The sequence below is a fragment of the Microtus oregoni genome, unplaced genomic scaffold, assembly GCF_018167655.1.
Source record: "Microtus oregoni isolate MIOR12 unplaced genomic scaffold, Mior012 000050F_ref0000143, whole genome shotgun sequence".
Taxonomy (NCBI): Eukaryota; Metazoa; Chordata; class Mammalia; order Rodentia; family Cricetidae; genus Microtus; species Microtus oregoni.
Window position 1 is genome coordinate 13352278 of NW_024543256.1, and position 25083 is coordinate 13377360.

The 25083-nt window shown below is 38.0% G+C and overlaps 1 protein-coding gene across 1 annotated transcript in view; it reads left to right on the plus strand.

Moving 5' to 3' along the window:
* Positions 1-25083, plus strand: part of LOC121437254 (RPA-related protein RADX-like) — an 80723-nt gene that overhangs the window by 7930 nt on the left and 47710 nt on the right. The window contains exons 2-6 of the mRNA XM_041637117.1: positions 8211-8353; positions 11898-12090; positions 19762-19870; positions 20063-20154; positions 20263-20385. Of these exons, the coding sequence (XP_041493051.1) occupies positions 8211-8353; positions 11898-12090; positions 19762-19870; positions 20063-20154; positions 20263-20385 (660 nt within the window). The remainder of the gene's footprint in view (positions 1-8210; positions 8354-11897; positions 12091-19761; positions 19871-20062; positions 20155-20262; positions 20386-25083) is intronic.

Consider the following 25083-nt stretch of genomic DNA (forward strand, 5'->3'; position numbering starts at 1 on the left):
GTTTGTTGAAGATGCTTTCTTTCTTCCATTGTATACTTTTAGCTCCTTTATCGAAAATGAGGTGTTCATAAGTTTGTGGGATAAAATCCGGGTCTTCTATACGATTCCATTGGTCGACTTCTCTGTTTTTATGCCAGTACCACACTGTTTTCATTACTGTAGCTCTGTAATAGAGTTTGAAGTCAGGGATGGTAATGCCTCCAGAAGATCCTTTATTGTATAGGATTGTTTTGGCTATCCTGGGTTTTTTGTTTTTCCATATAAAGTTGATTATTGTCTTCTCCAGATCTGTAAAGAATTTTGATGGGATCTTGATGGGGATTGCATTGAATCTATAAATTGCCTTTGGTAGAATTGCCATTTTTACTATGTTGATCCTCCCAATCCAAGAGCAAGGGAGGTCCATCCATTTTTTGGTATCCTCTTCAATTTCTTTCTTCAATGCCTTAAAGTTCTTGTCAAATAGATCTTTCACTTCCTTGGTTAGATTTACCCCAAGATATTTTATGCTGTTTGTGGCTATCGTGAATGGTGAAGCTTCTCTGATTTCCCTCTCTGCTTCCATATCCTTTGTGTATAAGAGGGCGACTGATTTTTTGGAGTTGATCTTGTATCCTGCCACATTACTAAAGGTGTTTATCAGCTGTATTAGTTCTTTGGTGGAGTTTTGGGGGTCGCTTAGTACACTATCATATCATCTGCAAATAACGAAAGTTTAACTTCTTCCTTTCCAATTCGAATCCCCTTGATCCCATTATGTTGTCTTATTGCTATTGCTAGAACTTCAAGCACTATATTGAAGAGGTATGTCGAGAGTGGACATCCTTGCCTTGTTCCTGAGTTAAGTGGGATGGCTTTGAGTTTCTCTCCGTTTAATTTGATGTTAGCTGTCGGCTTGCTGTATATAGCTTTTATTATATTTAGGTATGACCCTTGTATCCCTAATCTCTCCAAGACTTTTAACATAAATGGATGTTGAATTTTGTCAAATGCTTTTTCAGCATCTAATGAAATGATCATATGGTTTTTTTCATTCAGTTTATTTATATGCTGGATTACATTGATAGATTTTCGTATGTTGAACCAGCCCTGCATCTCAGGAATGAAGCCTACTTGATCATAATGGATAATTTTTCGGATGTGTTCTTGGATTCGATTTGCCAGTATTTTGTTGAGGATTTTTGTGTCGATATTCATGAGTGAGATTGGCCTGTAGTTCTCTTTCCTGGTTGAGTCTTTGAGTGGTTTTGGTGTCAGAGTAATTGTGGCTTCATAAAAGGAATTTGGTAATGACCCTTCTGTTTCTATATTGTGGAATACATTGAGGAGTATAGGTATTAGGTCTTCTTGGAAGTTCTGGTAGAATTCTGCATTGAAACCATCTGGTCCTGGGCTTTTTTTGGTAGGGAGGTTTTTGATAACAGCTTCTAATTCTTCGCGACTTACAGGTCTGTTTAGATTGTTCACCTGGTCCTGGTTTAGTTTTGGTAAGTGGTATTTATCTAAAAAAGCGTCCATTTCTTTTACATTTTCCAGTTTTGTGGCATACAGGCTTTTGTAGTAAGATCTAATGACTCTCTGAATTTCCTCTGTGTCTGTGGTTATGTCCCCCTTTTCATTTCTGATCTTATTAATTTGCGTGTTCTCTCTCTGCCGTTTGATTAGTTTGGATAGGGGTTTATCAATCTTGTTGATTTTCTCCAGGAACCAGCTTTTTGTTTCATTGATTCTTTGGATTGTTTTCTGTGTTTCTATTTTGTTGATTTCAGCCTTCAATTTGATTATTTCCTGTCTTCTACTCCTCCTAGGTGAGTCTGCTTCTTTTTTTTCTAGAGCTTTCAAGTGGGCTGTTAAGTCTCCAATATGTGCTTTCTCTGTTTTCTTTAGGTGGGCACTTAGTGCTATGAACTATCCTCTCAGGACTGCTTTCATAGTGTCCCATAAGTTCGACTATGTTGTTTCTTTATTTTCATTGAATTCAAGGAAGACATTAATTTCTTTCTTTATTTTTTCCTTAATCCAGGTATGGTTCAGTAGTTGACTGTTCAGTTTCCATGAGTTTGTAGGCTTTCTGGGGGTAGCATTGTTGAATTCTAACTTTAATCCATGGTGACCTGATAAGACACAGGTGGTTACTAATATTTTTTTGTAACTGTGTAAGTTAGCTTTGTTACCAAGTATGTGGTCAATTTTCGAGAAGGTTCCATGAGCTGAGGAGAAGAAGGTATATTCTTTCCTCTTTGGGTGGAATAATCTATAGATGTCTGTTAAGTCCATTTGCTTCATTACCTCCATTAATTCTCTAATTTCTCTGTTAGGTTTCTGTCTGATTGACCTGTCCATTGGTGAGAGAGGAGTGTTGAAGTCTCCTACTATTAGTGTGTGCGGTTTGATGGCTGCCTTGAGTTTTAGTAATGTTTCTTTTATGTACGTGGGCGCTTTTATATTAGGGGCATAGACATTCAGGATTGAGACTTCTTCCTGATGAATTGTTCCTGTTATGAGTATAAAATGACCCTCTCCATCTCTTCTGATTGATTTAAGTTTGAAGTCAACTTTGTTAGAAATTAGTATGGCCACACCTGCTTGTTTCTTAGGTCCGTTTGCTTGATAAGCCTTTTCCCAGCCCTTTACTCTGAGTAGGTGCCTGTCTTTGTGGTTGAGGTGTGTTTCTTGTAGACAGCAGAATGTTGGATCCTGTTTTCTTATCCAATCTCTTAGCTTGTGCCTTTTTATAGGTGAGTTGAGCCCATTGATATTAAGTGATATTAATGACCAGTGGTTGTTAACTCCGGTCACTTTTTTAGTAGTAGGGTTTGTGTGTTTTCCTTCTTTGATTTGCGCTGGTGAAGAGTCTCTAGATGTCTGAGTTATTGTGGTCATTGTTGGACTCCTTGGTTAGTGATTTTCCTTCTATTATTTTCTGTAAGGCTGGATTTGTGGCTACGTATTGTTTAAATTTGTTTTTATCCTGGAAAATTTTGTTTTCTCCATTTATAGTGAATGAAAGTTTGGCTGGATATAGTAGTCTGGGCTTGCATCCGTGGTCTCTTAGTTTTTGGAGAACATCTATCCAGGACCTTCTGGCTTTCATGGTTTCCTTAGAGAAGTCAGGTGTAAGTCTGATAGGTTTACCTTTATAAGTAACTTGGCCTTTTTCCTTTGCGGCTCTTAATATTCTTTCTTTATTCTGTATATTTTGTGTTTTGATTATTATATGGCGAGGGGATGTTTTCTTTTGATCCAGCCTATTTGGTGTTCTGTATGCTTCTTGAACCTTTATAGGTACATCTGTCTTCAGGTTGGGAAAGTTTTCTTCTATAATTTTATTAAGTATATTTTCTGTACCGTTGAGCTGCACTTCTTCTCCTTCTTCTACTCCAATTATTCTTATGTTTGGTCTTTTTATTGTGTCCCATATTTCCTGAATGTTTTGTGATGAGAGTTTGTTGGACTTGCTGTTTTCTTTGATCAGAGTGTTTATTTTCTCTATGTTATCCTCAGAATCTGAGATTCTTTCTTCTATCTCTTGTATTCTGCTGGTTATACTTGATTCTGTAGTCTCTATTCGTTTACCTAGATTTTCCATGTCCAGCCGGCCCTCTGTTTGTGTTTTCTTCTTTGCCTCCATTTCAGTTTTCAAGTCATGAACTGTTTCCTTTATCTGCTTGATTGTTTTTCCTTGGTTTCCTAGGGTATCATTCACTGATTTACTCAATTCCTCGAACTTTCTATTATACTTCTCATCCATTTCTATAAGGGCGTTTTTTATATGCTGTTTAAGGGTGTCAATCACTTTCATGAAGTCAGTTTTTTCTACTTCTTCTTGATTAAGGTGTTCATGTCCTCCTGTTGTGGGGTCACTGGCTTCTGGTGGTTTCGTGTTGTTTTTCAGATTGTTGGGAGAATTCCTGCATTGGCGTCTGCCCATCTCTTCCTCCCAATACTCCCCTTTGGATCTTCTTTTACAGGATCAGGTCTTCTTGCCCACTGATGTTCCTTCCCAGTGATGTCACTCCCCAGAGATGTTTCTCCACAATGATGTTTCACTCGGTTCCCAGATCGAAACTCCGCGCTGCTTGGTTAGCTCGCGAACAAAGGGCCCACCCTGCTCACTGCGGGCAGGCTATGGGAACAAAGGAGCTACCGGCCACCCCGTTGTCCTCCCGGTTCGGGTTCGGTCCCAGCAGGCTGAGCAGGGAGGTGCTATGCCCCAAAGAAGGGAGGGAGGGAGGGAGACAGGGGGTGTGGGGATCTGGATGTAAGGTGAATGGGATAGGAAGAGCTCCTGCATAGTTCTTGTTGCCTCAAGTTTTATTCATTCTGGTAATGGTGGTTACCATTTTGGTGGCAGTTAGGGTAATACTTATGAATGTGAGTAGTCTACTCACACCTCAAAGGTTCTTTTTTTTTGATGTGTTTGTGTGTGCATTTGTGTTAATACAATTGCATATGTGCACATGTGTGTTTGGAGGTCAGAGGACAACATGGGACCTCATTCTTGGTTGCAGGAGCTCCTTCAGCTCCTTCAGCTCCTTCAGCCAATAGCTGCTGAGATACCCGCCCATTGTGGCGTGGTCTCTCTCTCTTTAAAAAAGCAGACAACAGCCCTCTGCTCGATCAGGAAAGGAACCGCTTGGAGCAACTTGGAGCCAATAGTAGAAGGAGCCAAAGCAGAGCTGGAAGCAAGAGAGTGACTGGAGGGCAGTTGCTGCTTTTTTAGAGAGAGAGAGAGGGAGGGAGGGAGGGAGGGAAGGAGGGAGGGAGGGAGGGAGGGAGGGAGGGAGGGGAGGGAGGGACCACGCCCCAATGGGCTAGTATCTCAGCATCTATTGGCTGAAGGAGCTCCTGCTACACTTCTTTAAACGCCACCCACCATTTTATTTTTGAAACATCTGTCACTGGCTTGCTGCTTGCTAGTTGCCCACCAAAACAGATGGATCGCTCTGCTTCTGTCTCTACCGTGCTGAGATATATTACCGTGCATGTTTTTTTTTAATGGGGGTATTTCTGGGCGTCAAACACAAGTCCTCATGTTTGTAAGACAAGCAATTTTCTGAGTGAGCTATCTTTCCAGCCCCTCAAATGTATTTTAAAATACAGATTCCTGAGTCTCACCATAAGTTTCTGATTCATTGGGCTTGCAGTAGAGTCCTTCAGAGTTTGTGTTTCTATCAAGTTCCCTGGTGGTGATAAGTATCCAGCAGAAATCACACTTTTAACATCACTAAACCAATATATCTTTTTTCCAGTCTTTAATATCAGTTTTGTTTCATGTTTGTTATCCTTTCCTAAGAAGGATACTGTTAAGATTCATATATGTGAGGGCATATGTGAATGGGTGAGAAAGTGTTCTGAACATATGCGTGCATAAGTGTGGAGTCCGGAAGTCAGATATTATTACATACAAATACGAGCATGAGCATTTTGATTACTTATGTATCTGTGTAAAACATGATTGTCTGGTGCCTACAGAGGCCAGAGGAAGGTGAGAGATCCCCTGGAATTGAAGTTACAAACGATTGGGTGGTACCTGCGGGTGGTGGGACTTGAACCTCTGTCCTCTGAAAAATCAACCAGTGCTTTTAACTGATGAGACATCTCTCCAGCCCCAAGAAGCTATTTTCTATTAAGCTAAAGTGATTCATACTAATGTAAAATAATATCACTTTCTCACTGCAATTTTTTTGTTTTTTGTGTGTGTGATGTTGGGAGCTGAATCTAGGACCTGGCTTATGCATTCTAGGAAGGTGCTGTACTTCTGAGCTAAATTCCTAGTCATTCCAAATGTTGATTTTTTTTTCTTTTTGTCAGAACTGAGGATTGAATTCATGGCTTCATGCATACTAGGACAGTGCTCTGCAAACTAAGCTATAGTCCCAAGCCCTGATTTTTTTTTGGAAAAAAATAGTCATTTTTCAAAACAATGTTGTTTGTAGTAATATATTTAGGTTTATTATTAAATTGATTCGTGATTGCTTCATTTCTAAGTGTATAGAGTAAACATCAGCTAATCAGTATAACCCACATAAACAAAAGCTCTTCCAGATATTTAATATCTTATTGACCAAGCATGGTGACTCAAGCCTTTCATCCAATCCCTCAGGAGGCAGAGGCAATGGATCTCTGAGCTTGAGATCAGCATGGTTTACATAACAAGTTCCAGGCCATCCAGGGCTATATAGATACATATAAACCCCCCCTAAGAAAAGATATTTATTAATTTTTAAGAATGTTAACAGGTCTTGAGACTTAAAATTTTGAGAATAAGCATTTTGTTGTTTATTGCATTGAATATCCAAGTTCTTTTCATCCATTTTTGATAATGAAGCGTATGTGTTGCAATGAATCTACATGGATAACTCCTTATCTATAATTTGCCTGTAATTATGTTTTAGATTTGAGAATATGTTATATAAAGTTTTTAAGTTAAAAAGACAATCTTGAAAGGCTGTCAACTAGCCAAGTGATGTCTAAACATAGCTAACTGAAAATCACGTATATTTCTAATTCATTCTAGTTTGTAAATAAAGGAGATGCATTTGCCGTACTCAAGGTTGCTCCACATTCACTGTAGATAATTCAACGCTTTCCTGTAATTTGACTATATTGGAAAGGAAATTGCTTAATTACATCATATCAACTATTAGGGCCTCTGAGTCTGTGCTAGTAAAATATTTTGAGAATTTGAAAGTAAAACTATCTATAGTGCCTTAATATACTGCAAATTTGGCTTTCATGAGTTATAGAAATACTTAAAATATCACATTTATACTTAATAAAATTAAATTATAAGTATTACTTCCTTGATAAAATAATGACTAGCAAATACTAGCAAATATAAATGGAAATGGAGTATATTCCAACAAATATGTTATAAATGTATAATACATAGAGGTTGTGATGCAAATTTCTGTTTGAAAATTGTGTGGGCTGTAAAAACAAAATGTAGAGACAATTGGAGATGATACCCCCTTTAACACTAGAAGACTAAAATCTGATTTAAAAGTTAATCCTTAAAGATGATGAACAACTTTTAAACAGTCTTTGCCCTCATTCAGACCCAGGGGTTAAAATGTTAAAATTATATGGTGTATGTGAAAATAATAAGTGCTGTCTGGGAAAACAGCGTGGGTGGGCAATACATGTGGGTGGGTTTCAGTAGAGTAGTTAGGGACGTCGCTGAGAAAGTGCCTTGAGCACAATTTGGAGAGAGGAGGGAGGATGTCCCTTACATATCTAGGAGGAAGGTATTACAGAAACGGAAGAGCAGGTGAGAAACCAGAGCTATATATGGGATGTTTGGAGAAGGTGGACCGTGTACGCATGAAGCGGAAGTGAGGACAATACAGAATGTGTCAGCAACAGTTCTCTAATGTGTTCAGAGTGGTGGTGCATGCTTGTAATCGAGCACCTGCATCGGTGAGGCAGGAGGATCATGAGTTCCAGTCCATCCTAGACAGTACTTTATACCTCTGCACACGTGCATGTGTGTGTGTCCATGCATGTACATATTTTATTTTTATTTTTTTAAATATTTTGTATGGAAATGTAGGCTCATAGGCTTACATGGACCATGGCACATGTGTGGAGTCCTTGCCTTCCATTTTGTCATCCCCAGGAAGACTATCTACTTCCTTTGAGACAATGCTTCTTGTTAGCTTTTAGCTCACTAGTTAGGCAGATTGGCTGTCGAATGGGTCTTAGAAATCCACTTTCCTCCACGTTACAGATGTATGCCTGGCATTTTCACATGGGGTTTTAGTGATTGAGCTCGGGTCCTTGCACTTGTAAGGCAAGCCTTTCACCAATGGAACCACTGCATTTCCAGTGCCACAACTTTTGACTTTTGTAAGATAAATAAGTATATTGATTAAAGGAAAATATCGAGAGATGAATTTAGATCCAAGGTTTGCATAATGTAATGAAATTGTTAGGTGTGGTAGAATGCAAATTAGAAGAAATACTGTTTTATTTTATGTAAGTGCTTATCTAATTCTATATAAGTCTTATAACATTTTAGTTGTTCTTTGTATAGAGTTTATATGGAAGAACTATATAGATAGGCTCCAATTTAAATTTTTAAAAAGACCTAGCTGGCAAGAAGGAGTTGCATTAGATATTGTCTGACTACCATTTTTTAGCCTTAAAATGGATCTTTGGAACTATGATGATGCAATAAATAAAATTTTTATCTTTTTATATTCTAGACATTAAGATAATCTCTCTCTCACACCTTGAAATGACCTGGAGTAGCAGAAAGGATTTTCCTGCCTTGCTTGTGAGGATTCTGCATAAATCAAAACTGCGATACTATGGGAAACCTAATAGAAGGATGATTGAGCCATATCAGGTACACGTAAGGCTTAAATAACATATCTTAATTTAAATTTTAGATTATAACATGCACACTTCTCTATTGGCAAAATATATTCCTTTAAATAATATTTCACAGGTTGGAATTAATAACTTTAAGTGCACTCAGAGTTTTTCCCTCAGAGTATTTTTTTCCTTTTCTTCTTCTCCCATATGTGACATCCTGAGCAGTTTCCTCTTGCTCCACTCTTGTCAGTCTCGCTACACTCACGCCTCCTCTGTTTCCCTCAGAAGAAAAAAGAACAGGCCTCTGGAAATCTCCACCAAACACGGCCTAACAAGTTACAATAAGACTGGGCACCACCCCTCATACTAAGACTGGGTGAGGCAACCCAGTAGGAGAAAAAGGCTCTCAGGAGCAGGCAAAAGAGTCACAGACAACTCCACTTTCGCTGTTAGGAGTCCCACAAGAACATCCAGCTACATAACCATAACATTTGTAGAGGACCTAGCTCAGACATATGAAGGCTGTGTGTTACTGCTTCTGTCTCTATGAGCCCCCATGAGCCCTGGTCAGTTGATTCTGTGGGCCATGTTCTCATGGTGTCCTGGATCCCTCTGGCTCTTACAGTCCTTCCTCCCCCGCCTTCTGCATGGTTCCCCCAGCTCTCTCTATTGTTCAGCTGTGGGTCTCTGCATCTATTTCCATCAGTTGCTAGATCACACCTCTCTGATGTCAATGGGACTAGGCACCTATCTATGAGTATAGCAGAATATCATTAGGAATCGCTTCATTGAAATTCTTTATTTATTTATTTTTTATTTTTATTTTTCCCGTTTATTTATTTATTAAAGATTTCTGTCTCGTCCCCGCCACCGCCTCCCATTTCCCTCCCCCTCCCCCAATCAAGTCCCCCTCCCTTGTCAGCCCAAAGAGCAATCAGGGTTCCCTGACCTGTGGGAAGTCCAAGGACCGCCCACCTCTATCCAGGTCTAGTAAGATGAGCATCCAAACTGCCTAGGCTCCCACAAAGCCAGTACGTGCAGTAGGATCCAAACCCAGTGCCATTGATCTTGAGTTCTCAGTAGTCCTCATTGTCCGCTATGTTCAGCAAGTCTGCTTTTCTCCCATGCTTTTTCAGACCCAGGCCAGCTGGCCTTGGTGAGTTCCCGATAGAACATCCCCATTGTCTCAGTGTGTGGGTGCACCCCTCGCGGTCCTGAGTTCCATGCTCATACTCTCTCTCCTTCTGCTCCTGATTTGGACCTTGAGATTTCTGTCCAGTGCTCCAAATTGGTTCTCTGTCTCTGTCTCCTTTCATCGCCTGATGAAGGTTAATATTCAGGAGGATGCCTATATGTTTTTCTTTGGGTTCTCCTTATTTAGCTTCTCTAGGATCACTAATTATAGAGGGTGGAAAGCCAAAATATTTTTTCTATGATTTTTCTATTAAAAGTTCTTTGAAATTTGACATATAGCTCAATGTTAGAGAACTTGCCTAGTATATGTAAGGCCATGGGTTCATTTCCGTTCCCAGCACCTCAAAATGTATTTCAAAGGAAAAAAATCTGTTAAGTATGAAACAGAGGTAGTTAATGTTCTTTAGATTCCCGATCCAGCTGGCCTCTTTCACACTGTTTTCTTTGTCTAATCTTTTCTTCTCTGTGCTTTCTGCACTACCATGTAAGCAGGCTCTAGTCTCTAGTCAAAAAATTTTAAAGGAAAACAATTTAGTAAGGGAAAAAAATCCCTGGACCATTTCTTCTTGAAGATGTTTTCTTTTTCTTGTCTTTCATTTTCTTCTCAATACAGTTAGTTGGCCTTTTCTTCAGCTCATCATTTGCTAGGAACTTTCTTTTTCTTTCTTTTTTAGTTGTTTATTTTTGTTTTCTTGTTTTTCTTTTGTTTTTGTTTTTTGTTTTTTTGAGACAGGGTTTCTCTGCATAGCCCTGGCTGTTCTGAAACTCACTTTGTAGACCAGGTTGGCCTCATACTCACAGAGATCCGCCTGCCCCTGCCTCCTGAGTACTGGGAGTAAAGGCATGTGCCACCACGCCTGGCTTACTAGTAACTTTCTAATTGTCAATCCATTCCTACACTGTTCTACTAACCTGGCTCTGTGTTTTCTATACTCATATATCTATTTTCTTGATATTTATGTTCTGCTTTTTTTTTTAAAAAAAAACCTTAGTATTACACCATAGTTGCTCATGTATCAAGAGCTAGTTTATGTGTTTTATCAACTGTGATTTGTGAAAGTCGTGTATACTTGTTGAAGGGAATTAAGAGAAAATATAGAAAGATATATTAAGAGAATAATATTATACAAGATTGTACCACTGAGAATATCCACTGCTAAAATGATGAATATTATCCCCTCTCTGGGTTGTGTGTATGTCATACATAAAATTTTATATTTAAATCCCATATACATATATCCATCATGTATTACACACATATGTATATGTGTTAGATTGCATGCAACTATGTATGTCATATAACTTTGTGTGCAGATAAACTGGTTTCTAGTCTCAGTTGGATCAGATTTTTATGGCATTAGTTGTCTTCTTAACGCTTCAGTTTTCTAATCAGCAAAATGAAGATGCTGATTATATATATCTTACAGAGCTGATATGAGGATACAATTTCTTAATACTGGAAAATGATTGAACTGTTTAGGATCATACCAAGTCCTCCATTTTAGCCATTATTAGAGCTAGTGTCTGACTTAGCTTTTTATCCTACTCAGTGACTAACATAATATCTGGAGGATAATACGGACTTGATACATATTTAATCACTGAAAGAATGAATTGCTGAAATTTGTCATTTTTAAGAAAAAGGATCTTAGAATAAAGCATCATTTGAAAATAAATTTAAAAAGCTAGAGAAAACTTGAGATACTATTCTTCAGATGTTACCAGTGTTGTCCATCTTCATAGTTTAAAACGGAGAACATATTTCATGCTGCAGAATATTCATTCAACCATTCCCAGATTAAACAATAACGATGCTGGCAATAGTATTGCCTTCTGTCAAATAGTGTAGTAGAAATAACTCCCATGCAATTTATAAAAAAAACCCTAAGATACCAGTGTAAGTAATTAATGTCATCAGAGCATTGATGGGATTATGTCTACTCAATGGTCTATCTGAAGTGCTATAGGATAAATGAATAAATAGGAAGTCCTTCAGTCATGCAAACGATGAAGAATGCTATGAAGATCTCCACAGTTTGAGACGTATCTAATCCTCTTGGTAACTGTATTGTGTGGTTACTCTGTGCCTGGCACTGGGTTAAGCATTATGGGAAGTCATCAAAACTAAGATTTGCTCTGTGCCTTTGACGATTGTTTTCACACAGTAAGTCAGTACTATATTGCTGACTTCCAGTATCTTGCAGCAGCCTCGCTTTTTCACTTAGCTATCTTAGCTGAGTTAACAACTGAATCATTATGAATAAAAAAATAAATTTTAAGTGTTATTTTTCTGTCAGTATAAATTTCCACCGATAATACCTTATGTGTCACCCATATAGATAAAAATCGCAAATGTATATATGCTTTTGCTCTTTTCCTAGAACTATTTGGAAGTCGCTGACAGTTCTGGCATGGTGTCAGTGATTATGTGGAATTCTATGTGTCTGGAATGGTATAAAAGTTTGAAAGTGGGCTTGATTCTTCTGCTTCAAGATTATACTGTGAAGAAGAGCCACCCATTCAGAATACAGCCTGACCCTGTGGATCCCCAGATGAAACTCATTTCTACAATAGGTTAGTGTTCACTTAATTGTTCTATCATGGCTATCTTGCTTATATGAATTTGCAGAGTGTCATATCAGGTAAAAGTCTGTAAAAATTACTGAAGCTGTTAGAAACAGACAAGCTTAAATTCCTTTATAAAAATTCAAGCAGTTAGTAAATTAATACACAGATCAATAAATTATGGCACTTATTAAGAAAGATTATCTGAGGCATTTATTGTTGACCAAAGAATGAACTCCATTTAGGATATGCTCAAATTTGGTTTAGTTCATTTTTGGTGTGTAATATTTAGTTAATCACCTGAATACATTCTATAGTTACTATTAAATACTATGCTGAAAGGAATTTTATTAAGTTAAACATATTTTTATTGTTGTGTATGTGTGTATATTTGTGAGCCTCTCTCTGTGGGGGAGGAGGGCATGCGCTTACAGAAATTAGAGGATAACTTTAGGAGTCTGCTCTTTCCATCCACCTTGTGATATGAGGATCAAAATCAAATCATTAGGTTTATATAGCAAACGATTTTAACCCAGTAAACCGTCCTGCTGACCCTTGTTAACTTTATCATTTAGTGCCTTTACTTTTTTATATAATGGATAAACATATATAAATCTAGAAAGTATATGAATGATATTGTGAAATGATATAAAGTAGTTGTTATAAGATATTACAAACTAACAATATGTAAATATAACTACCTAGTTTTTATTTTTATCGATACAGATGCATATGTAAGATTAATAAACAGTTCAAGCAGATACCAAACACTGAGGCAGTATTTAGCTCAGGGAAGCATGGAAAAGACAAATAGATTGGGATAAAGTTTATAAATTCTTAAATTATATTTTTGTAACTATATTACATGAAACAAAACAGAAATAGAGAGAACATGTAGTTTCTGCACATGTGAAATTAACTTTTCACTTTGAAATAACTTCAAAATTACATTACAGTTGAATGAATATTATAAAGAATTCCCACATTACCTGAACTCATCAAATAATCTTTAAGTTTTATTTTGCTCTTTAAGTTTTTCTATACACTTTCATTTTGGAGATAGTAACAGCCATCATACATCATTGCATAACTTTGTCTGCTTAACAATTTACTAATAATATGTATTTCTCAAGATCAAAATTATTCTACACATCTGTGCTAATGCACCCTTGTAATTCCATCTCTTGGGAGGATAAGGCAGAAGGACTTGAGCAAATATTGTTCAAGGCCAGCCTTGCTCTGTGGCAAGCCCTTGTTTCAAAAAAAAAAGCAAAAAAATCATTTTATTGCACAATCACAGTGCAATTATAAAAATCAAGAAACAAATTCAATACATTATTATTATGTAACCTTTCATTAATCAAATGTTGATAATTCTTATAATCCTGAAAGGACTTTTGTTATTTTTTAAAACAAGGTCTAACTCTAAAATCTGATCTCTCATGGAAATTACTGTGCAGGCCATCCTGGCATAAAACATATCAGTAGAACAGCTTCAGCTTCCCACGTGCTGGGATTACATGTGTATGCCACAACACCCAGCATAGATATTTCCCTAATTAGTATTGTAATCACAGTTTTGATAACCAGTTTCCCCAAATATCTTAGAGGTATTCATTTAGTAAATTTTGCAATTATTAGATATGCTTGTAATTTTGGAAATTTAGATGTTATTAGTTACATTCTAAAGTATTGATCTATTTGAGACAAACACATGATTCTTTATTAAAATCTTAACCATTTGCAGACATAGTTTAACTCTTGCTAAGAAGAAAATTATTACCTAAATAGTTTACACACTTAGTCCTTCACATCACTAAACAGTTACTGTAGAAAAAAATGAAAACTACATTTTTTATTATTATTTAATTAAAAATGTCCACGTCCTCCCCTCCTGCCATTTCCCTCTCGCTCCCCCATCCCCTTTTCTCTTTTTCTTTTTTTTATTATTATTTAATTTAAAAAAAAGAAAACTACATTTTTTTCTCTTTGTTTCTTTTTTTTAATTAATTTATTTATTTATTAAAGATTTCTGCCTCCTCCCCGCCACCGCCTCCCATTTCCCTCTTCCTCCCTCTATCAAGTCCCCCTCCCTCATCAGCCCAAAGAGCAATCAGGGTTCCCTGCCCTGTGGGAAGTCCAAGGACCGCCCACCTCCATCCAGGTCTAGTAAGGTGAGCATCCAAACTGCCTAGGCTCCCCCAAAGCCAGTACATGCAGTAGGATAAAAAACCCTTTGCCATCCTGAGTGAGGTAAGCCAGACCCAAAAAGAGGAACATGGGATGTACTCACTCCTATTTGATTTCTAGCCATAAATAAAGGACATTGAGCCTATAATTCACGATCCTAGAGAAGCTAAATAAGAAGGTGAACCCAAAGAAAAACATATAGGCATCCTCCTGAATATTAACCTTCATCAGGCGATGAAAGAAAACTACCTTTTTTAAACATAATGACTGTCAGTTTATTTTCTGAGGCATTTTGTTCTAAAACAAAACACTAGCACAAATAGCAGACTAAAAATCGATATAGTTGGACGGTATAAGCAATTGGACATCTTATAGTTTTACACAGTGTATACTTTAGTGACTGGATCATAAAAGGTTTAGATACGTTGGGCATTACTTATGGAAATACAAAAGTTTGCCAGAAGAAGCTGCTAATAATTGACAGCATACACTATTATCCCTAGAGAATGATAAATTATATTCTATAAACTGACATCCAAGTAACTGAACTGCTTTAGTAAGGAATGGGCATTCTTAGTCAATAGCAGATATGGTAAATGTCTTTATTTATGACAATACTAGATTAACAAATTCTCTTGAGACCTAGCCCAGAGTTCCTTGTACTAGATTTATAGTTTTAATAGACAAGAACTGTTTTCAAATTAAAATATTTTTGAGAATTTTATACTTGACTCCTGTCCTTATCTCTCACTCTCCTTTCTCCAAGTCCTCCTGTATCCTCCTCTCAACTTCATGACCCTTATGCAGTTATTACTGACATATACACATATACATAATAAGTACATATATGTACTTAACAATTCTAGGACATGTGTGTTTCTGTTTCCTGTTGCTTGTATGTATATATGTTGAGCTGAGATGGTCTGTCAGAGAGCTGCAGAAAACTGATTTCCTCTCTTAGCAGTCATACACTGCCTTTAGTTCTTAGGAAATGCACCTCAGCTATGTTAGCATGTCAACTGGTGTTTGTAGAGGCATTTCCCTTGTATTTGAATAAATAAAACTTGCCTGAAGATCAGAGAGTAAACAGCCCCACTGCTCAGCCTTACAGACCAGGCAGTGATAACACACACCTTTAATCCCAGTAGCCACACTAGTTGCCTTAGAAACCGGACAGTGCACGCCTTTAATCCCAGCCCTAGAAAGGATTATAAAACAGGAGGAGACAGCTGACAGACACAGTGTCATTCTGAGATTCCTGGAGGCAAGATCACCATTTTCAGACTGAGGTAGTGGTAAGAGCCAGTGGCTAGCTGCTTTACTTTGCTTTTCTGGTCTTCAGGTTGAACCCCAATATCTACCTCTGAGTTTTTATTAATCATGCTTCAGGTATTGTCATGCATGCCTCCTTTGGGCAACCATGTTGTTGAGAGCTGATATGTGGAGCTTCTCCGTTGTGTCTAGAAGATACTATTAGCAGTAGGCCTCCTGGTTCTCTGGCTCTTACATTTTGCCTGCCCCTTCTTCCTCACTTCTCACTGAACTTTAGGTGCATGAGTTGTGTTGTGGATACAGTCTATTGGAACTAGGCATCTACTATTCCTTATCATTGTGACCAGTTGTGGATACTTGAATAGTCTTTATCAGTTTCACAAGGAAGGGTGAATGCTACAACTATCTGTAGGTATATAGGTAACTGTTTAGATTGCAGTTAGAAATTACATTGCAATTTCCTGGCCAAAATCTCAAATGGAGACTTCCTTGGCCTGGCACCATTTGGGTTTTGTTTTTTGTTTTTAGTTTGGTGGTAGTGGTGGTCGTCGTCATGGTGGTGGTGGTAGTGTGTGTGTGTGTGTGTGTGTGTATTTGTGTGTATGTGTGTACAATAATATAGTATACATCTTTCAAGTAAGCTTATAAAATTGTTTCCTTATGACTTTTCCAAACATCTTTAGTGCGATTTACCTCTCCTTCCTTCCTCACACTCAGTATTACCCTTCCTCTCTCCTCTATTTTAACAGTTAAGTCCCCGCCCTGTTTTCCCATTCCTCCCCATTCATAGCCCTGTGCCCTACTATCCCTGTCTCCAGAGCTCCTTCTCATCCACAGCCCCCACTATATTCTCTTCTTTGTTTCCTGGCTTCTGTCCTAACTTCTTTTTATATACTCAAATTTAAGGATTCAGAGCTATGATCCACAAATAAGAGAGCAGGAGCAGTTGAAAATATTCCAGAGAATATGGCCCACAATTTCAGCTAGCAGCACTCCTAGGGGCTTACAGAGACTGAAGCAACTATCACAGAGCCTGCATGGGCCTCCGCTAGGTCGTCTGCATGTGTGTTTTGGTTGTGTAGCTTCATATTCTTGTGAAAGTTCTAACAGTGACAATGGCTGGTGTCTCTGACCCTTTTGCCTCTGCTTTGGACCCGTTTCCTCCTACTGGGTTGCCTCCTCCAGCCTTGATATGAGCGGTTGTGCCTAGTATTATTGTAGCATCTTAGGCCATGTTGGTTGGCTATCCCTAGGAGGACTGCTCTTTTCTGAAGGGAGACAGAGGAGGAGTAGATCTGGAGGAAAAAGGAGGTGGAAGGAGACTGGGAGGAGTGGAGGGAGGGGAAACTGTGGTCAGGATGTATGGTGTGAGAGAAGAATAAAATTTAAAAATTAAAAGAAATAAAATGGGGAAGCAAAAGAAAATACGTTGAGTGAGGTAGCCTAGGCCTGGAGACTTCTTACATGTCTGTGGATACCTCTAATTCTAGTGGTTGCTTCTGAGCCTTGAAACCACATGAAAACTAGGTCAGTAAATAAGCACCCACTGTAAAAATAAGTTAACCTTGAAACAGAACACAGCCATAAGCCCACATTTCATGATGGAAAACTGTTCTTAAAAATGTAAGATTTGCCTTCCAATATGAAGATGCACATACGTAATTATTTTAAAGTGACAGTGACCTTTGAAGGTAATATATTTTAAATATGTCCTTTGGACTTTAAAAACAGTTTTGCTGCTTATTAATGTAGTAGCGGTCTCTATTTCCCATATAATTCTGATTAGTAGTAGACTTTTTATTTTTCTTTCTCTACAGAGATCAATAAATTCTTGATGCAAAATTCTGGAAAATAAGTAATTTAGTCTCAGCCAGCCATAGGGTTTACACTGTAGCCACTCGGCTTTGACCGTGGAAAGAGGAGGCAGCCATAGTTAATGTGCAAACAAATGATTATTACTGTGTTCCTGTAAAATGCTAGTTTATAGAAATGAGCAGCTAACTGCAAGTTACAGTTTGTCTTGGCCATATGTTTAATATTTCTCAGCTCTGGCTGTATATTAGAGTCAGTTAGAGAGCTTTTTAAAAAACCACAGGAACTGTCTCCCTATCAGAGATACTGTTTTAATTAATCTGGGGAGACCACGGCATCTCCATATCTTTAAAACTCTTCAATTGATAGTAATATTAAGCTGGGTTGAGAACTGTATACCTATGATCTTTAAGAGAACATATCATACACTATTTAATGAAGGGAACAAAGACAGTTATGTCACCATGTTACAGACAGGAGAAACAATAGTAAATAATAGATTAATAGTCTACCATTAAAGCATTAGTTCAATGGATGACAGATAGGTAAAATAGCAAAAAGCAGTAAAATGAAAATTTTAATGGCTATAACAAGAAGTTGTGATAGGTAAAAGGAGAGGTTACGGATAGAAATGTAGTTAGTTGAGGAAAGAAAGGGCAAGACAGTGGACTAATTAGGAAGAAAGGAGAAAGTGTAAAAAGGGTTAGGAAAATAGCAGGGCAGCTACGTATTATGAGCAGAATCTAAGGGTGAGTTATATAGTCAGGGAGAGATTATTAGTAAGGGATTAGTCACTGCCATTTATGTGTTTTATGTTGTTAGACAAACTATTGCGATTATTTTTCTTGGTTCTTTTGATATTTATGTATAAGGTTCAAGTTAAAGAAAAACTATATAATCATTTTAAAAGACCAAGTAAGTTTATAATGATGAAACATCTCTTGTAACACTAAGGATATATTCCCCACTGGTAATATGTAGCTTTATGTATTTCTATTCTCTTTCTGCCCTCTTTTTCAAAAGTTATATTCATGAAATAACCAAATAATAAACACTTTTGAGATCTTGACATTTCTAGACCACATTGCATAATATAGAGTAAAATGATTGTTCTGAGTGTTTTCAATTGAAAGAAGTGTACTTGGTTAAGAATCATAGTATTTCAGAGCTGTAAGAAATATGTCCCATGTAGTCAAATGTTTATATATAGTATAATTCAGGGTTTCCTGTACTACCTTAGAAAAACCCTTACCTGTGTACATAGAAATACATATAATAACATTTGCAACAACTCTTCTACAAATTTCAAAATATGGAGATAATTCATATATACAGCAACACAATAATAGGCATCTGAATTGTACTAGTTTATCATATCTGGATATTATTTAGAAATGGATATTATTTAGTAATATGGCCACCTAAATAAGAGCTTCATATTGATAACACCCGTTGACATGCCAAGATGGATGAGAAAAATCTCTTAGATGAAGACTGTAGGCAAATCATGACTGCAGAAAAAGGGAAAAGACCCACGATAGGTTTCCAAAGTAAGTGGTCAGCCTTAAACACATATACATATGTGCAGCACAAAATAGATTCAGCAAGTTACACATTCACACACATATGCACACATATATTTGTGTATGTATGTATGCACACACAAGTATATATGTAACAATTAAAAAAGAAGAGATCAGGAATTTGAGAGGGGAGCATGAGAGGAGTTGAAGGAGGAGAATGGGATGGAAACATAGTCCATGAAATTCTCAAAAAAACATTTTTCAAAAAGTTTTTACTTTTTGAAATGAAATAAGTGACTAAATAATAAAATATTTTAAAAGAGAAAATTTTAAAGTACTCTACTCAGCCAGTATGGGATAAATTTTAGCAGTATTATGTGGCACGGAAAAGGTCGTCCTAGAAGTCTGTGCATAAAAGAATTTCATTCCAATGATGTTCAAAACGAAAACCAAATATCATTTGGACAAGACCACATATAAAATAAGATATTTTAACATTATGAAAACACTTATACACAAAGCAAAATATATGGTGCACATTTTTGTGGCGGGAGGTCAGTTTTAGAAGCAGATGGCAGATCATTGATATTGGTCTGTACCTTGAGTTTAATGGAGAGCGTAAACATGTTCAGTCTAAACTGGATGTGGTGCACACCTTTAGTCCCAGCGCTTGGGAGGCAGAGACAGCTGGATCTCTGTGAGTTCGAGGCCAGCCTGGTCTACATAGTGAATTTCAGAGCAGTCAGGAATACACAGTGAAACTCTGTCTCACACAAAAATTTAAAAATTGTTCAGTGGATGGTTTTGCTTTGTAATTTATGCATACACATATTCCTTAATATGGAAAATAGTATATTAAAGTAATATATATGGTTTTTTTCAGAAATCTGCCTGAATTTTCGAGATCCTCCAACTAAAGTAGTTATCGTTCCAGAAAAGCAATTGAAATCAGAATGGAAATTGCCGAAACTATGTAACCGATTTATTACAAGGTAAAATAGTTCCTCATAATAGTCTCTTAATCTTTAAAATATTAGTAACCAGAATGTATTGAATTATATCTTATTCAAAATCCACCCAAATTATGCCTAATCAATTATTTAGATCGGTACTTTCATAGTTATTCCTGAAGAATGATTTGTCACTGTTTAAAGATATAACATCTATCTAAATTTTCTTTTCAGATCAGAACTAGACACTATGCCAGAAAAAGCAATCTGTGATGTGGTTGGCGTGTTAACTTTTGTGGGAAGGGTGCAACGGACAAAAAAGAAAGGTGATGAGCCTTTAAATTTGAAAGTGTTAGTGACTGTTTTAATATGAAGAGTCTTGTGTTCATATGCATGCAGTGACCTTCATTTATTTTACTTTTCTTTCCACATAGAAAATACTGAAGACTTTTGGTCATATCGCTGGATCCACATTGCTGACGGAACTTCAGAGCAACCATTTATAGTGCAGCTGTTTTCTACATCTCAGCCAGAAGTCTTTGAAAACATTTACCCAAGTACTCAATCTTTTTATCGCTTTATTTTTGGAAATAGCAGCATGAACTTAGAAATAATAAAATGGGGGCTCGAGCGATGGCTCCGTGGTTAAGATACACGCATGCAGACAAAATACTCATATACCTAAAAGAATACACACACACACACACACACACACACACACACACATTTGATTGAGAGTGATCTGACTTGGAGAAGTGGCGTGGCAACGAGGCAGAAGCACAAACGATCTAAAACCATTTCAAATCTTTTCCATGTTGAAGCAGTTAGTAGTCTATATTCATCACCGTTTGGTCTCTTCAGGAGTTGGCTTAGGATTTAAATCACAGTGCACTACTCCCCTTTTCCCAGCCCACCTCCTGCTGGTCCTCTTACTTTTCCCAAATAGTGGCCTTCCTACTTTCTTATCTTTTTTAAAGTGTAGGTTCTTCCAGTGACAGAAAACCTGATTCATGCCTTTCTGAGTCTGGTTTATTTAACTTAACATGGTAATCCCTAATTCTTCATCCATTTTCTTGAAAATAACATGATTTCATTCTTTATGCCTGGCTAAACTTTACATATATAGTTTCTTCTACTTAACCTATTAATGGGTGCCTAGGCTAATTTTATATATTTTGCCTATCGCAAATGATGCAATAGTAAACATGGGTATTCCGGCATCTCTTTTATATTACCTTTGATTCCTTCAGATGGCAACCTAGTAGTTTTATGACTGAACCACAGGAAGCTCTGTTTCAGGATTTTGAGGAAACTCTATACTGACTTCCATAGTTTCTGGACGATTTATATTCTGGCCAGCACTGTTTACAATTTGCTTTTGACTATCCGTCCTTGCCGGCATCAACTGTTTTTGATTTCTTGATTGTAGCCACTCTGCCTGGGCTGAGATGGAATCTCAGTGTGCTCTTTAATGGCGTTTTCCTGATGGCTAAGAATGTTGCATACTTTCTTGTGCATTTACCAGCCATTTGTAGGTATTTTTCTTTCTAAAAAGAGTTTCTTGTGCATCCCAGCTTATATGGTGCAGGAGAGTAAGGCCAGGGCTTCCTGAGTGCTGCAGAAGCCCTCTGCCGACTGACTGCATCCCGACCCCCCATTTGTTCTTTTGAGAAGTGTGCATCCAGTTCAGTTTCCCTTTTACTGATCACATTACTTGTTCTTTTGACATGGATTTTTTTTTTAGTTCTCCATATATTCCAGATACTAATTCTCTGTCAGAAAAATAGCTAGCTGGTAATATTTTCGATTTTTAAACTATCTCTTCATTCTGATATTTTCTTTCTTAGTTCTGCAGAAGCTATAAAATCGACTTCAATCCCCTTTGCCAGTTCTGGCTATTATTTGTGAAGCTGTTGGGTCACCATTCAGAAAGTAATTGTATGCTCGTACATCTTACAGTGTTCTTCTTTAGTAGTTTCGGGACTTATCATTAAGGGCTTTGATCCGTTCTGAGTTTATTTTTAAAGGGCGTTGAGGGACTCAGACAGGCCCTATTATCTTCTATTTGTTTTCCTCAGTCCATCCTGATCACTGTCATATTTTATAGCCTAGGTTACATGGTGGTCTAAATCATTCAGGTTCAGCAGATCACCTCATACCACGGCACTCAGTAACCCGCTAAAGCCTTTTACTTCCCTAAGTTCCCTGAAGGAGTAGCTGTGAACACAGTCCTTTCCAGCCTGGTAACTGAGCACCAAAACCCTGCCCCTCACATACATGCCCGACTCTCTCTAATTCTAATTTTTCTATGTGTTATATCTATAGGCACCTGTGGTGGTTTGAAAGAAAATGGCCCCCAAAGGGAGTCCATTTAGACGCTCTTAGGAGGTGTGGCCTTGTTGGAGCAAGTATGTCATGCTGAGGGCGGACTTTGAGGTTTCTTTTTCTTAAACTTGCCTCGGTGTGACAGTCAGTTGACTTCCTGTTGCCTTTGAGTCAAGATGTAGGACTCTCAGCTCCAGCACCACATCTGCCTGCAGGCCACCATGCTCCCCACCATGAATACAATGGATTGAATGTCTAAAACTGTAAGCCACCTCATTAAATGTTTTCCTTTATAGGAGTTGCTGTGGTCATGGGGTCTCTTTACAGCAATAAAAAACCAAAACTAAGACAGTACCTGAGCCAGTGATAACCAAGCATCCCTAAGGACTCTTATGAACGGGCCTGTCAGAAAAGGATAATGATTTCTCTCACATTATGTGGCCTTTTGTCTCAAGTGAGGAGCAATAATTACATTGCTTGGTCTCTGCTTCCACAGCACTCAGACTGATCCTACTTCCCCCTTGTCTTACAGCTTCCCCATCAGACAAAGAAGTTCTCATTTTTTGTGTGGAAGTCTTTCCCATTCACACAAAGGCAGAACATTTCCTGATTGTCATAGTCTTGTTACTGGGCCGTTAGTTAGGCTCCATCTGCATGTTGAATTGTGGACTTTTCCTTCTTTTGTTTTAGAGGTCAGACACTCTCTTCCTCTGCACTATCTAGTTCTTCCAATGGGCCCCAGTTCTTTGGCTCCCAGGAAAAAAATCCTTCACACAGATCTAATTTTATTCTCTTCTCCATGCACCCTGCCCACTCTTAGAAATAGCAAACCTCTGAGAGTGGTGGTCTGTGTCTGTGATCTAAGAACTTGTGAGGTGGAGGTGGGAGGATCAGAAGTTCAAGGTCATGCTTGGTTATAGATTGACTTTAAGGCCAACCTAAGCTACATACTATATGAAACTTTGTCTCAAAAAGACAAACGAAAAATTGCCAGCTGTCTTAGTGAGGGTTTCTATTGCTGTGAAGAGACACTATGACCACAGCAACTCTAATAAAGGAAAAAATTCTAACTGGGTGGCTTACAGGTCAGAGGTTTAGTCCCTTATCATCATGGAGGAACATGGTGGTCTGCAGGTAGGTATGGTGCTGGAGGAGAAGCCAAGAGCTAATACATCTTTCTTCGCAGGCAGCAGGAAGTACTCTGAAACACTGGACAGTATCATGAGCATATATGAGACCTCCAAGCTGCCCCCACAGTGACACACTCCCTCCAACAAGGCCACACCTACTCCAGTAAAGCCACACCTCCTAATAGTGCCATTCCATATGAGCTTATGGGGCCAATGACATTCAAACTACCACAAACTACCACACCAGCTAACACATATACCTCGCCCCCCCCCCCCGGTCAGGCAAACTCTAGGAAGACAGCTGAACTTCAGTTGCATGGTTTATTACCCACAACAAAGGCTGCTAAATGCTGCCACAGCCTGCTTGTGATCCCATCCCTGATATTTTGGGGGATTGCAATATCTTTCCTATCCCCTCAGTCATTTGGGGGTTATCCACTGATTGACATTGTGGGTTCCATTCATTATAGGTACATGCTACTCCTTACGACATGGCCACTATGGCATTTCTCCCAATGACACTCCACCCTTAAATACTCAGCCTCAGTCGCGAGTCCTTTGGCGTCTTAGTCCTAATGATGGGAGCTATTCAACAGATCTTCCCTATTTGGATGTCAATTGTTCTGTTGGGTTTTCTGCTTTGTTTTGTTTTTCTGAGATGGTGTACACAAATATGTAGTTACCACACAGGAATCGCTCTCCCTTTATGTATTTTCAGAGTGACTGGGCTAATTTACATTCCCACCAATAGTGTATTGTTTCTTTTTCCCTACATCTTCATCGACATTTGTTATTTTTTTATTCCTTGATGATAGGCATTCAGAATGGGGTTCGGATAGACTCTCAATGTAGTGTACATTTTCATGCCTATGTTGAGACTCAGATGTCTGTAGCTATACAAATTTGTGCCTTGGTCTTAACTTCCTACTGCTGAACTATGGACCTACTTTATGGCAATATGATGCTGTTTTTGTTATCATGTCACTAGCATAGTTTAAAATCCAATTTTTAATACCTCCAGCATAACTCTTTTGCTCCAGATTGCTTTGGCCTTTCAGGATCTATCATGCTTCTGTGCAGATTTTGCAGTTGTTTTCTCCTAGCTCTATAAAGAATGACATTAGAATCTCAAGGGGATCATGTTAAATCTGTAGATTGCTTTTAGTAGTATAGACTTTTAAACAATATTAATTCTGCTGATTTGTTGTTGTTGTTTTTTTTTGAGGTGGGGTTTCTCTGTAGCTTTGGAGCCTGTCCTGGAACTAGCTCTTATAGACCAGGCTGGCTTTGAACACACAGAGATCTACCTGCCTCTGTCGCCTGAATGCTGGGATTAAAGGCATGCTCAACCACCACCCAGCTTGAAATTGTTGTTTTTTTTTGTTGTTTTTTTTTATTTTTATTTTTTGAGACATGGTTTCTCCCTAGCTTTTGGTTCCTGTCCTGGAACTAGCTGTTGTAGACCAGGCTGGCCTCGAACTCACAGAGAACCGCCTGCCTCTGCCTCCTGAGTGCTGGGATTAAAGGCATGCGCCACCACCGCCCAGCAAAAAATTGTTTTCTTGATGTAATTATTGGCAGTATAGAAAAGAGAAGGTGTAGGGAGAGGGTCATAAGAATCTATTTTATTCATGTTTGAAATTAGCGAAAAATGAGCTTAATTGATTTTTAAAATGTAAAAAAGTTAAAACCATTCTTAAAACTTTAATGAATTTTCTTTATTTTCATTATTACAGAAGGAAGAACTAGCAATTGCAGCAATAGAAAATGAATTTATGCTTATGCTGTGGAAAAATTTTT